At 37.0% G+C, this 12,815-nt stretch overlaps 1 protein-coding gene across 2 annotated transcripts in view; it reads left to right on the plus strand.

Annotated features, from left to right (window-relative positions):
• Positions 1-596: 596 nt before the first annotated feature.
• carmil2 (capping protein regulator and myosin 1 linker 2) overlaps positions 597-12,815 on the plus strand; it is a 41,920-nt gene continuing 29,701 nt past the window's right edge. For both annotated transcript variants that reach the window (XM_084410049.1, XM_084410050.1), the window contains exons 1-10: positions 597-727; positions 888-982; positions 1,891-1,941; positions 5,291-5,350; positions 6,695-6,816; positions 8,244-8,341; positions 8,434-8,504; positions 8,590-8,663; positions 10,907-10,982; positions 12,704-12,792. In XM_084410049.1, coding sequence (XP_084266175.1) covers positions 691-727; positions 888-982; positions 1,891-1,941; positions 5,291-5,350; positions 6,695-6,816; positions 8,244-8,341; positions 8,434-8,504; positions 8,590-8,663; positions 10,907-10,982; positions 12,704-12,792 — 773 coding nt within the window. In that variant the 5' untranslated portion in view covers positions 597-690. The remainder of the gene's footprint in view (positions 728-887; positions 983-1,890; positions 1,942-5,290; positions 5,351-6,694; positions 6,817-8,243; positions 8,342-8,433; positions 8,505-8,589; positions 8,664-10,906; positions 10,983-12,703; positions 12,793-12,815) is intronic.

Here is a 12,815-nt window from a genome sequence, read left to right on the forward strand (position 1 = left end):
TTGCATTTGCATTAATTATGATTCGACTGGTACCAGTAAGCACCAATGAAGGTTTAAAATGGTTTAAGTTGTCTTTTTTTTTTATCTGCCAAGCAACTGAAACATTAAATATAGTAAATATTGCTTCAGCAATGTAGTGCTTTGTTTTCACCCAATTTAAAAATGTATGGTATTTCAGGATAGCAACAAGTGACGGTAGATCAGATATTATTTTAGTTGGGAGGGTTGTCACAATTTCCTAGTGAACATTCCACTAGAGGGAGATACTGAGTAGAAAAATGCCCATTTAGCGGTTTTATTTTTTTAGTATTTAGCCATCAGTAGATCTTAAGAGTAAAGGTTATAGGTACAGCATTTGATTTTCTATACATCTGTGTGTAGCTGACAGCAAAACCACTGACTGGAGCTTTACATAATAACATTTGCTAACGGATACATTTAATCTGTATTGGGGTTGAAATGATTGTGCTATGTGAGAAACTGCACATCTTGAAGTGACTGCCATAGGATGCTCTTCATGCAGTTCAGGTGTCACATCCTGTCTCAGACCTGTACTCTCAAACTGTGGTTTTCCCCCATAAGCATGAATCATAAAGCAGCAGGATGTGAGTGTGTGTTCAAGAGTGTATCACACACTGTCAGCGCTGGCCTGTCTTCACCCTGTTGCCACTGACATAGTGAGCAGACATTATGGCGGCGCTGACAGAGGTCCCATTTTGCCTCAAAGGTAAGGTTCTTACGCAATACTTTCAGAGCATGCTACAGAAATGCGTGCATACCTTTGTTTATGATGTGATAACATTTATAGTGCGGTGCTTAGATTTTTTTTTTTTTTTTTTTTGAGTGATGTGCAGTTCTGCTTAAATGGTTCTATGCTTGATTTACAGAAGGCATAACTCAGTATCTGAAGCCACAAAGGGTTCAGTTCATGAGTCTGGTGCATATCAACCAGTGCAAGGGACGAGCAGAGAACAGAGTTTTGGTATGTCAGCCTCTCACCCTCACAATTTTGTAATAATGAATATATTTATTTTTATTTGTGTAATACATTTTTATTTTATTTTATATATATATATATATATACACAACACATAAACACAAATATCTGTAACAAAACGCATAGTAAGATAATCATGTTTCATATTTGTGGAAAAAAAAGTTATGAAATATAAAATTTTATTACAAACACACACATATACGTGTGTGTGTGTTTATATATATATATACACACACACACATTTTTTTATTGTATTTAGTAATACATTTTTAAGAACAAATATGAGGAAAAAATGTATATGAATTTCAGAATGTCTTGAGCTGCATGAACTCTCCATAAGTTTGTTCAAAACCTGACGATCATGTTCTCCGGCATGATGCAAAAGTAACATGAAAAGTCTGTTCAAAGTCACATGATTAATGTCATAAATTAATTTGAAAACTCTGGATTCTCCAATTCTCGTTAGTAATACTGATCGACTTCACTGTCGACTGTGATGTTCATCTAGAAAGCAGCACTCGCTGCTCAGGGTGCAGAGATGTGCTGATGAAATGAGCATGTCTCATGCTCTGCAAGAATCTGCTTGCACAGTCAGCACTGTTCGTTCATTTATCAGTTGAAGGGCTGAACGCTTCTCTCTGTTTAATGTGAAAGAGTAAGCACTGAAAAGGCCACAATCTTTTTTTGTGGTTTTGGCAAACAATATTGTTATAAAAACAATATTTCTAGGTTAGTTGCTGAGCTATAAAACTGAAAGCCACAAAGACTGATAACAGAGAGTACAACTGAAAGGAAATAGCTAGCCTGTTGTTGTGAGCTCTTTTTGTGTACCAGCAGATGGCACTAGACTCATTTACACTGTTCTGTTCTGTTATGTTTTTGTTCTTTAACAGGTGATGTCTCAATGGAGAGCTCATGTGTTCCACAGCAAGCAGCCGGTGAAGGTGGGAAACAGTATATCAGAGCACATAGATCTCAGATCAGGGTCGTAGAAATCATTTTAACTGGGGAAACGTTCTTTCCTCTACTTTTAGATATTTCTACGTTTCTACATGCATGCACATGCACACAGACGTATCAAATGTATCTATCTATCTATCTATCTATAAATTACAGGAACGTCTGTCTGTCTGTGTGTGTCTGTTATTCGCATATCTCTCGAACCATTAGTCCGATGGATTTCAAACTTGACAGGTGTCTTGCTACGGGCACGAGTAAGTGCAGTGCCAAAAGATATCGGTAAAAGAAGCACTTAGAAGGTTGTGGTTTAAAAATAAACATTCTGACATAAACACTCTTTCAGCTAAACATTAAGTCAGCTACACTGTTTACTTCTGAATATATATATTTTTATTTGGCTATCATTTGTAGTAGCCTATTCACAAACTGTTTGATCAAGCGAAGCGTTTTCTCTGAGTTCACTGTGTAGTTTGCTCCCTGAATTGTCACGCTTATTCATTTGTGGATGTTAACTGAATCTGTAAGTCAGCTACGCTGTTTACTTCTGAATATTATATCTATCTATAAATTACAGGAATGTCTTTCTGTCTGTGTGTGTGTGTGTGTGTCTGTCTGTTATTCGCATATCTCTCAAACCGTTAGTCCGATGGATTTCAAACTTGACTGGTGTAACGAGTAAGTGCAGTGCAAAGTTTGGCGTTGTTTGGATTAGAAATGCAACAGATATCGTTAAATATATTGTTAAAAGAGCCACACATTGGCTTTTACCGCTCTAGCCGCTGGCCAGCCCGCCTCTCACACTGACACTGAGTGAGCACAGTGCAGGAGCAGAGACAGAGAGGGTCGAAGAAAGCAGCGGAGCTTAAAGGATTAGTTCACTTTCAAAAAATTGTTTGCTGATAATTTACTCACCCCGATGTCATCCAAGATATCCATGTCTTTTTTTCTTCAGTCGAAAAGAAATTAAGGTTTTTGAGGAAAAATTCCAGGATTTTTCTACACAGAATGGACTTCAATGGCAACCAACTATTCCAATGTTCAAAGAAGGTTCAAATGTCCGTCTCAATGCAGCTTCAAAGTATCTACACGATACCAGTCGAGAAATAAGGGTCTTATATAGCGAAATGGTAGGTCAGTAAAAAAAAAAAAAAAAAAAAAGATTTCACCCTTCCCTACTTTTTTGAACCGGAGTACACAGACAAATAACTTTTGACGTGACGCGTGACCTTTCCAATGTGATGACGCAATGCGTGGCACATCTCAGAGATGGTACACGACGAGCATTTGTGGTTAAAAAGTATGTATACATATATATTTTAGAAAATGGCTGATCGTTTCACTAGATAAAACCCTTAACCCTAGAGACTTTGAAGCTGCATTGAGACAAACATTTAAACCTTCAAACCGTTGGTTGCCATTGAAGTCCATTATATGGAGAAAAATCCTGGAATGTTTTCCTCAAAAACCTTAATTTCTTTTCGACTGAAGAAAGAAAGACATGGATATCTTGGATGACATCGGGGTGAGTAAATTATCAGCACATTTTTTTTTGGAAAGTGAACTAATCTTTTAAGTAGCCCTTTCTCGGAGTTCACTGTGTAGTTTGCTCCCTGAATCGTTGCGTTTATTCATTTGTGGATGTTAACTGAAACTGTAAGTCAGCTACACTGTTTATTTCTGAATATTATATTTTCTTCTGGTGCGCTTAACGTTATCGCTACTGTGTAATAGCAGCCTATGCTATTCACCAACTAAACTCATCCTATTCAATGCGTTCACAGTCTCTTTCACGACCATCATTTGTAGTAGCCTATTCACAAACTGTTTGCTCAAGCGTAGCGTTTTCTCGGAGTTAACTGTGTAGCCTGCTCCCTCAATCGTGTAGTTCAATTTTCCATATTTATTGTATGTCATTATGTCAGTATCAGTATTTGCTTTCTGCCATGCACAAATAAAAATGTCACTGAACTTTTGCTGTGTAATTGTAACAATGAGCGCCTAAATTTTGCACGGGCACTTTGCACTAGTTGTTCAAAATTGTTATGACAAAATGTAGCCTGAAAACAGTTAGGCCTATTATAAAGTTGTTAAAAAATTAAGTATTTGCAAAAATATTTACAATTATATTTAATGTAAACAGACAGTCAAATAATAAATTAAATAAGCCAATAAAATGAATAAAATAAAATAAATGCATTTTAAATTAAACCAAATCATTTAAATTGAAATTACATTTTAAGTTTTGAGAAAATGGTAGGATTTGTTTGCAGATTTTTTTTAAATATTGTTTTCAAATAAAAATGAATTTCATACTCAAGTGTGGCTTAAAATGAAAATGTTGTCATCATTTACTCATCCTCAAGTTGTTCCAAACCTGTATGAGTTTCTTTCTTCTGTTGAACACAAAAGATACTTTGAAGAATGTTGGTAACCAGACAGGTGATGATAGCCATTGGCATCCAACAAAATATCTTCTTTTGTGTTAAACCGATGACAGAAAGTCATACAGGTTTGGAAGGTGAGTAAATGACAGAATTTTCATTTTTGGCTGAACTATCCCTTTAAGTGTCCATCTATGTTTTGAGCCCAGTGTGTATCAGAACAGGCTAATTTTATGGGGTATTTTAAAATGAAATGCTTCAAAGTAATGTAACATGACCATATAGCTCTTGTTTCAGTACCAATATACCATTTAACATTCAGAAATCATAATGTTAAACTTCACATTCAGAACATCAGGTGTGTGAAATACATTCATCCTGATAGAATAAGGAAATGGTCAGAGAGCCAAAAAAAACACCCAATAACCTTGAACAGTGAATTGACACTGTGTTCTAAAAATATGCAGCTGATAAACAAGCAGTAGGTTAGAAACAGGAAAGTCAGTAGGTCATGTCCAGTATTAACTCAAAGTGCTGTAGGGGGGGAATAATTATTTGTAGAGATTTATATTTCCTCTGAGTAATATAGACTCTTCTGCTGTTAGCACAAACAGCTTGATGTGAAGTTCATAACTGAGGATTTTGGGAAAAGATGGAATGACATGCACTCCTTTAAGAGTTGGTTGTATTTCTTGATTTGTGAAAGAAGAGCCATTAGCTCCTAATGGAGAGCAGTTAGATGCTGAAAGTGCATGACTCAATACTAGTTCCTGTGGAAAGAAAAAAAATACTCGTTCCAAAGCTCAACTTCTGTGTTTGAGTTTCAATAAAAGATCCAGCCTCCCTGACCCCCCACATTCTCTTCTATGTTAACTTGTGAGTCACTGTATTTCCAGTGTTATTTGCTGTAGAGTATGTGTGCTGTTTACAGCGGTCCTGTCTCTTGCTTCAGGTGGAGAGTTCCTTTAGTTATCTCGAGATCTATGCCATCATCATCGACAGCGTTGAGCAGGTAAGAGATCTACAGCTACAACACGCCACGATAATGAACATTTAAAGTAGCTTATTAATCTACACTGTAACATTCGTATACGTTTTATATGTTGCTTTGGGTTGAAGCATCTGTGAATTTAAAATAAAATAGGGGCAGCTGTGATATAATGCAATATACCAACATATTTTCCCCATAAATTATGCAATTCATTATTTAACCTAAGTTCAATCCAATTTTTCTCATCCTCCAAAGAAATATGATTACAATTTAAAATAATTGTTTTCTGTTTTAATATATTTTAAATTTATTTTATTCCTGTGATGGCAAAGCTAAAAGAATTGCTTGAGAAATATGTGCTGCTTAATGTTTTTGTGGAGACTGATTCATCTTTTCAATATTCTCTGATGAATAGAAAGTTAATTATTTAAAATAGATCTCTTTTGCAAGTAAATGTTTTCACTCTCAATTTTGATCAATGTAATGCGTCCTAGTAGAATAAAAGTTTTAATTGAATAAATAATTTAATTAAAAAAATGACTGACAACAAATAATTTAAACGGTAGTATAATATTGTCAAATATGATTTTTCTCTGTAAATTATGAGATAATACTTTGTAATTATAAAAATATTTTCAAAATGTACAATTCAAATACATGCATTACATGTAAAAACAACAAAAACAACTTTTCACAGACAGTGATGACAGTTCTACGGTTATCAACATCTTAAATCTAGTAAAGTTTTTCAAATTTTCATAATAATTTTTTTTAATTATAACACTATTGTTATATTTCCTTGGCAGTAAACTATTAAAAAACGAATTGCCACTGCTGTGAGGGTGTTTCTAATATAACGGCTTAGGGATTGACGGCAAATTTCACATCATTCTCTCTTCTGACGGCTGTAATCAATCTTGATATTTCCATCTTTTGGAAAGTGGTGGAAACTCTATCATGGATTTATTCTTTTGCCATTCGAGCAAATGGGAGTCGTGCAGTTTCTATTCACCACTAATGAAGTTTACCCAACTATGACGACCCTCGCTTTGAAGAACCTCGGAAATGTGAAAAGGGTCCATTACACTTTTTTACTGTAGTATTTTGTTATTTTTCTATTTAAATTGCTAACATATTTATAGTATAACATGAAGTTGAAAATACAGGGAAGTTGAGGTCAGTTTTCAACCCTGATGTTTTTTCCAATGAGTAAAGCCTGTGGTTTTTAAATTGTTACAAATGTCAAGCTGTTGGGGGCAAGCAATGGGGGTTCAGTAGTTTCATCTCAAAAGAAAGATCCTCTTTCAATCAGCCAGCCAGTTAGTTATTTATCGCTTATCATCCCTTGCACTTTGTGTTTGTGAGGTGGTTATCGAGACAGACAAGCAGAGCTACTTTCTCAGCCTGATGTCAGTGAGAGATCTGGAAGCTGTGGTCAGCCATGTCACCGCCTCACTCAAGAAGATCTTTCCTGATTCATCGCCAGGGTGAGTGATCTGAGAAACATCACATCTGATCAAACATGGTGCATTTGGTTTGGTACACGGTTTCACAGACAAGGCTTAAGCCAGTCCTGGACTAAAATGCATGTTTGAGCTGTTTTAACTGAAAGCAACACATCTTAAAATATGCCAGTGGCATTGTTTTGTCTCATGATGCACACCAGTCAAGTTTTATTCTTGGGTACGTTTATAAAAGCTACTTGAATTCAGGCCTATTCTTGGCTTAATCTAAGCCCTGTCTGTGAAACTGGGTGTAGTGTAGTGTAGTGTAAATATAATATTAAACAAAGGAACATTGAGGTAATGTTTCAACTCTGATCTCTGACCAATAAATGACAAATTAAAGACTACACTCTTAGAAGAAAAGCTTCTGCATTATGCTATTTAAAGGTTCCTAATTTTGTTTTGGAGGTCTCCAACAATAGGTTTGCATGCATCCAAAAACACTTTAATTTTTTCATAATATACATTCGCACATCACCTCATTTCTCAAAGGGTCTGAAAACAATGATTCAGTCGAAGATTCAGTCTCTCTAAAGCCTCTTCATATATATAATAATTTAGGGGATCACTTTATGGATTTAATTGTGTTTTAAGTCATTTTTAATTTTAGGTACATTTAATGAGACCACACATCCTTTATCACAAGAAAAAAAGGTAACACTTTTTTTTCCCGATGGTCCACTTTAGACATGATACTAACTATAAGTACCTTTGTAACTTCATGTCAACTAACTCTCATTAGAGTACTAGTAAACTGTCTGCCTAGTATCTACTAACACTTTATTTTCATAGTCCCCCAACAGACATTCTACTAACTATAAGTAACTTTGCAACTACATTTTGCAACTTATTCTACTTACCTGAACCCTAACACCTAACCCTAATCTAACAGTCTACTAATACTCTAATGAGAGTTAGTTGACATGCAGTTGCAAATTTACTTATAGTTAGGAGAATGTCTTAAGTGGACCATCATAATAGTGTAACCGAAGAAAATAAAAATAACTTGCTAAACATGAAAGTATTACACAATCATTTAAGACATTTCTCCTAATATAGAACCTTTTTGGCATAAAATGAGTTCACTTGCAACAGTGATTTACATGTTTGTGTATTGAATATCAGGTGTAAAATCTGGGTCTGGAAACAGAACCACTGCGTTCAATCAATCACTGTAAAAAAGTGGATGATCTTTATGGAGTTTAATTTTTCCATATTGACCCTTATGATAAACTCTGATTAGTTAAACCATAAGGTCTTCTCCAATTTGACTCACTTCTTCTGGTAAGTATTAACAGATTTATCTGCCCACAAATGGAACAAACATGACCTTTGAATTTGTGTTGGCTGATGTGGTTACACTGATCCTACACTTCCTTTATCCCCCTCCATCTTTTTCTTGCTTTCAGGAAATTGCTGAAGAAAGTTCCTCCTGATCTTCAAGAGCGGCTATGCAGTCTTGCCTCCAGAGTTGAAGAACACGTGAATGGAGCAGTTGGACCATGTGGTTAGATGACTGTTGACAATCACATCTAGATGTTATTTAGATATCAAAGTGCTTTCATTTGATTTTTCTCCATCCTCTTTGGTGCCTTACAGGGGGCTTTTCAGACACATATGCAGCGTTGTGTGACTTCAACGAGTTCCCATGCTGTGTGGAAGTTCAGTGGGTCTGTGGTAGTCACTACTAACAAGAATCGAAATTGTCAAAGGTTTAGCAATGATGGTTTTAAGAACTGTTGCTTCTGTTTCTAGGATGTTGATAATATTTACCATGTTCAGAACTGTCGGGTGTTCAACCTCATCGACTTCAGCCATTTAGACAGCAGGTATACAATGAAACTTATATCTCTGGTTAAGAAAAATGTATTAAAAACTATGCATCATTTCTAATATCTAAATATATATAAAACATTTTTATACATAAAACTTTAATATACACTACCTTTCAAACATTTGGGCTCAGTCAGGTTTTTGTAAGTCTCTTGTTCTCATCAAGGCTGCATTTATTTAATCAAAAACACAGTTAAACAGCAATATTGTGAAATGTTATTACTCTTTAAAAAAAAAAAAAAAAAAATTATATTTTAATATATTTTAAAATGTAATTTATTCCTGTGTTGCAAAGCTGATTTTTCAGCGTCTTCAGTGTCACATGATCTTCAGAAATCATTATAATATGCTGATTTGCTCAAGAAACATTTCTTATTATTTTCAATGTTGCAAACAGCTGCGCTGCTTAAAGGAACACTCCACTGTTTTTTGAAATAGGGCTTATTCACCTTCTTTCCTACATTTAGATAGGTGGGCAAATGCATTTTTGTCTCAGTGCATGCGTTGTTTTAGTTTGACAGGGTCGGCGCTAGCTTAGCTTAGCACAATGAATGGAATCCTTTGTTGCCAGCTAGCATGGCCTGAGTGAAAGTGATCTAAAAAAATAAATAAACCCCACCTAATTACTTCTTGTGGCCTGCGTATTCACAACGAGTACAAATATCGATGCTGATTAACACTAGGCGATTTCCTAGGCAGATATTAACTTGGGACTATATTAGGGGGAAGCACTGCTGTTTAGGCGAAGCACTGCTACTTGGGCGCAGAGATATCACGCAACACATGAAATGTGAATATGTGGTATAATATGTGAATGTGAATACAGGTATAATATGGGTCGATCTATACATCTAGAGAGGCCGCACTATGCTTAAATATATTTTTATTTTTATTTGCACAGACGCGTTTCGCCGCGTGCCTTCTTCAGAAACGCGTCTGTGCAAACAAAAATATATTTAAGCATAGTGCGGCCTCTCTCCCAATTCATGTATTATAATTATCTAGGCCAGCACTCTTAAAATTGACAAGTGTACACATTGAGTGAAGCCTGCTCATATCCACATTTACTTTTCGATCTATACATGCGTCATGTTTAAAATAATCACTTACTCTGTGGACAGTTGTCCATTTGGTCCATTCGGCGTGGGGCTTTTTTTCCAGTTCACTTTATCACACCGGGAAAAAAAATAGAGTAAAAGTTACTGCAGAATGGATCAACGCCGTGAAATCCTCGGTAACGTTAGCTGTGACACAACTGCCGGCACGCTCATCTTGATCTGACGCGCTGAGCCTGGTCATCGATGGATGGCAGAAACTTGTCCCACTCTCTACAGCACAGACACTATTTCAGTCGGCATATTCCTATTCTATTCATTCTATTTCCAAAGCACGCAGCTTGTCTTCTGAAAACTCAGGTATGGTTCTGGCTCTGGCTCTTGACTGTCTGAGAAGTCACCCTCTTCGTCTCTCACAAAATTAGCCATGTTCATTGCCATTCATGTACTGTAGGAAAAATAGCCAGCTACTATTCACGCCGGTATGTTGACATTTCATGTGTTGCGTGATATCTCTGCGCCCAAGTAGCAGTGCTTCGCCTAAGCAGCAGTGATTCGCCTGTGCTTCCCCCTAATATAGTCCCAAGTCAATATCTGCCTAGGAAATCGCCTATCAGCATCGCTATTTGTACTCGTTGTGAATACGCAGGCCACAAGAAGTAATTAGGTGGGGTTTATTTATTTTTTTAGATCACTTTTACTCAGGCCATGCTAGCTGGCAACAAAGGATTCCATTCATTGTGCTAAGCTAAGCTAGCGCCGACCCTGTCAAACTAAAACAACGACAAGACAAAAATGCATTTGTCCACCTATCTAAATGTAGGAAAGAAGGTGAATAAGCCCTATTTCAAAAAACGGTGGAGTGTTCCTTTAATATTTTTTGTGGCAACCGTGATACTTTGGTTTTTTTAATTAAAAGTTTCAAAAGAACAGGATTTATTTGAAACAATATGAAATATGAAAATCTTTACTGTCGCTTTTGATCCATTTAATGTATGTAATGTGCTGAATAAACTAATAATAAAAAAAACGTACTGACCCCAAACATTTGAAAGGAAGTATTTTGAATAAATAATGTGATTAATTTATTTATAAATGTTTAATATAAAAATGGTCAATATATCTTTTCTATGTTTTTTATAATAATAATAATAGTAATAATAATATTCTGTTAATGTTAATAGGGACTTGGCTTTAGCAGTGGGCGCTCTGTCCTTCAACCAGTGGTTTACCAAGATATGCAGCAAGGACTTCAAACTGGTATGTACGGATACTACTGGGCTAATAATCATGCATACTGATAGAGAAAGCTGTTAAAGGTATGGTAGGCAGTTTCAGAGAGGCTAGCAATAGCAAGCTAGCTTTGAAAGCATAAGATCCCACCCTCCCTTCAGAGCGTCTCCAAAGCCACGCATCCTCCTAAACGCATGACGGTACGCAGCCAGAGCAGAGTCTACAAAACATCACAAGAGACGGTGTTAAATTACCTCATGTCTCAAAGTACATAACATTACAATAAACATAAATAACTTGTAGAGGTCTGACTTGTACCACCTGACTGCTGCGGACTCATTTCGGCGTTGATGTCGGCGGCGAGTGATCTCAGCATAAGAGAGAAGGAGTGGGGGAAGAGGGAAAGAGTGAAGCACAACGGCGCTACATGTCGGCGCACTTCCCCACGAGGCTGTAAGACTGGAAAAACTGGAAGAGAGGGCAACTCTCTGAGAAAACAAAGGAAATTAACATTTGAACTCTCTCTTCATCAAGTTAGCATCACCATTTGATGCCTCAGATTTAATGGAGATGCTAACTTTATGAACTTTGTTAATTTCCTTTGTTTTCTCAGAGAGTTGCCCTCTCTTCCAGTTTTTCCAGTCTTACAGCCTCGTGGGGAAGTGCGCCGACATGTAGCGCCGTTGTGCTTCGGGCAACTCGAGTTCGAGTCCCGGCTCATGGACCTTTCCCAATCCCGTCCCCCCTCTCTCTCTCTTCCACCTCACTTTCTGTCTAGCACCTGTCCTATTCTAATAAAAGGCAACAAAAAAAAGGCGTTGATAGTGTTGCCAAAGAAATGCATAATTCCGAGTCTGAGGACGTGAACAGCTCTGGGTAGAACATCACGGGTTGCCATCTCGTAATTACGGTAATCACGACATGGCATGAGCACAGTATAAGCTTGTTGTTTTGGTTCAGGAGGAACTGAAAAAGATGACTGCTGTTTGTTTGCGGCGCTTGGTGATTGTCTGTCTAGAACTCTGCATAGCTTTACTGAACTATGCAGATGATGACGACGTGATGTCTGCGCTAGCAGGGTGTGCGGAGGTATGCAAATACATATGCTGACAGGCTGGTTGGACATCGTATCATTTCGTTTGGTCCGAATGCAATGAATGAAAATGTTTTGGTCCTGAGACTTCCACAGAAAAGATACATGTACATTTTTTAAATATTTAAACCACCTCTATTATTGATTGCTATCAGGATGTGAAGAGAGTTTCAACCAGTATAACAAAAAGTGTTTATGAAAAACATTGCCTACCCTACTTTTAACTTGGAGCAGAATTGTTGTTTTTGTTTAGACTTGGCTTATTCAGTCATGTCAGACCTTCATCTCCTCTCGCTCCTGGCTGTGGAAAGGTCAGATATAGGCCACTTTCCAAATAATAAATTGCTGGTCTGACCATGACAACAAGACATGCTCAAGGGTGACTTTGATCTCTGTGTGATACAGTATACTCATTTAGATGGAGAGAGGATTTAAGGATGGGTAGAACAATGAATTGTAGCCGAAGCCACTTTCTTGAATCAATCAATCAAACAAGCGTATTCTTTATTTAATTTTTGCAATATTTTGTGGCTGCACAGATCACAATTCTTCCCACTCAACATGTTTATCATAGTGTATCATGCTCAATTCATGTCAATCTTGGTATGTCTGTTTGCCTCAAAAAACGTTGAGAACCTCTTCTCTTTGTTCTCAGACCCCTGATGTGCAGGAGCAGGTCCTCTATATGATCGCCCGGTCCTGTGCTCTGGAGGAGGTCAGTCTGGAGGCCAGCGGACTCAAAATGTGAGCTTAATCAAGGCCCTTGC

This window comes from Rutilus rutilus (genome assembly GCF_951802725.1).
Source record: "Rutilus rutilus genome assembly, chromosome: 5".
Taxonomy (NCBI): domain Eukaryota; kingdom Metazoa; phylum Chordata; class Actinopteri; order Cypriniformes; family Leuciscidae; genus Rutilus; species Rutilus rutilus.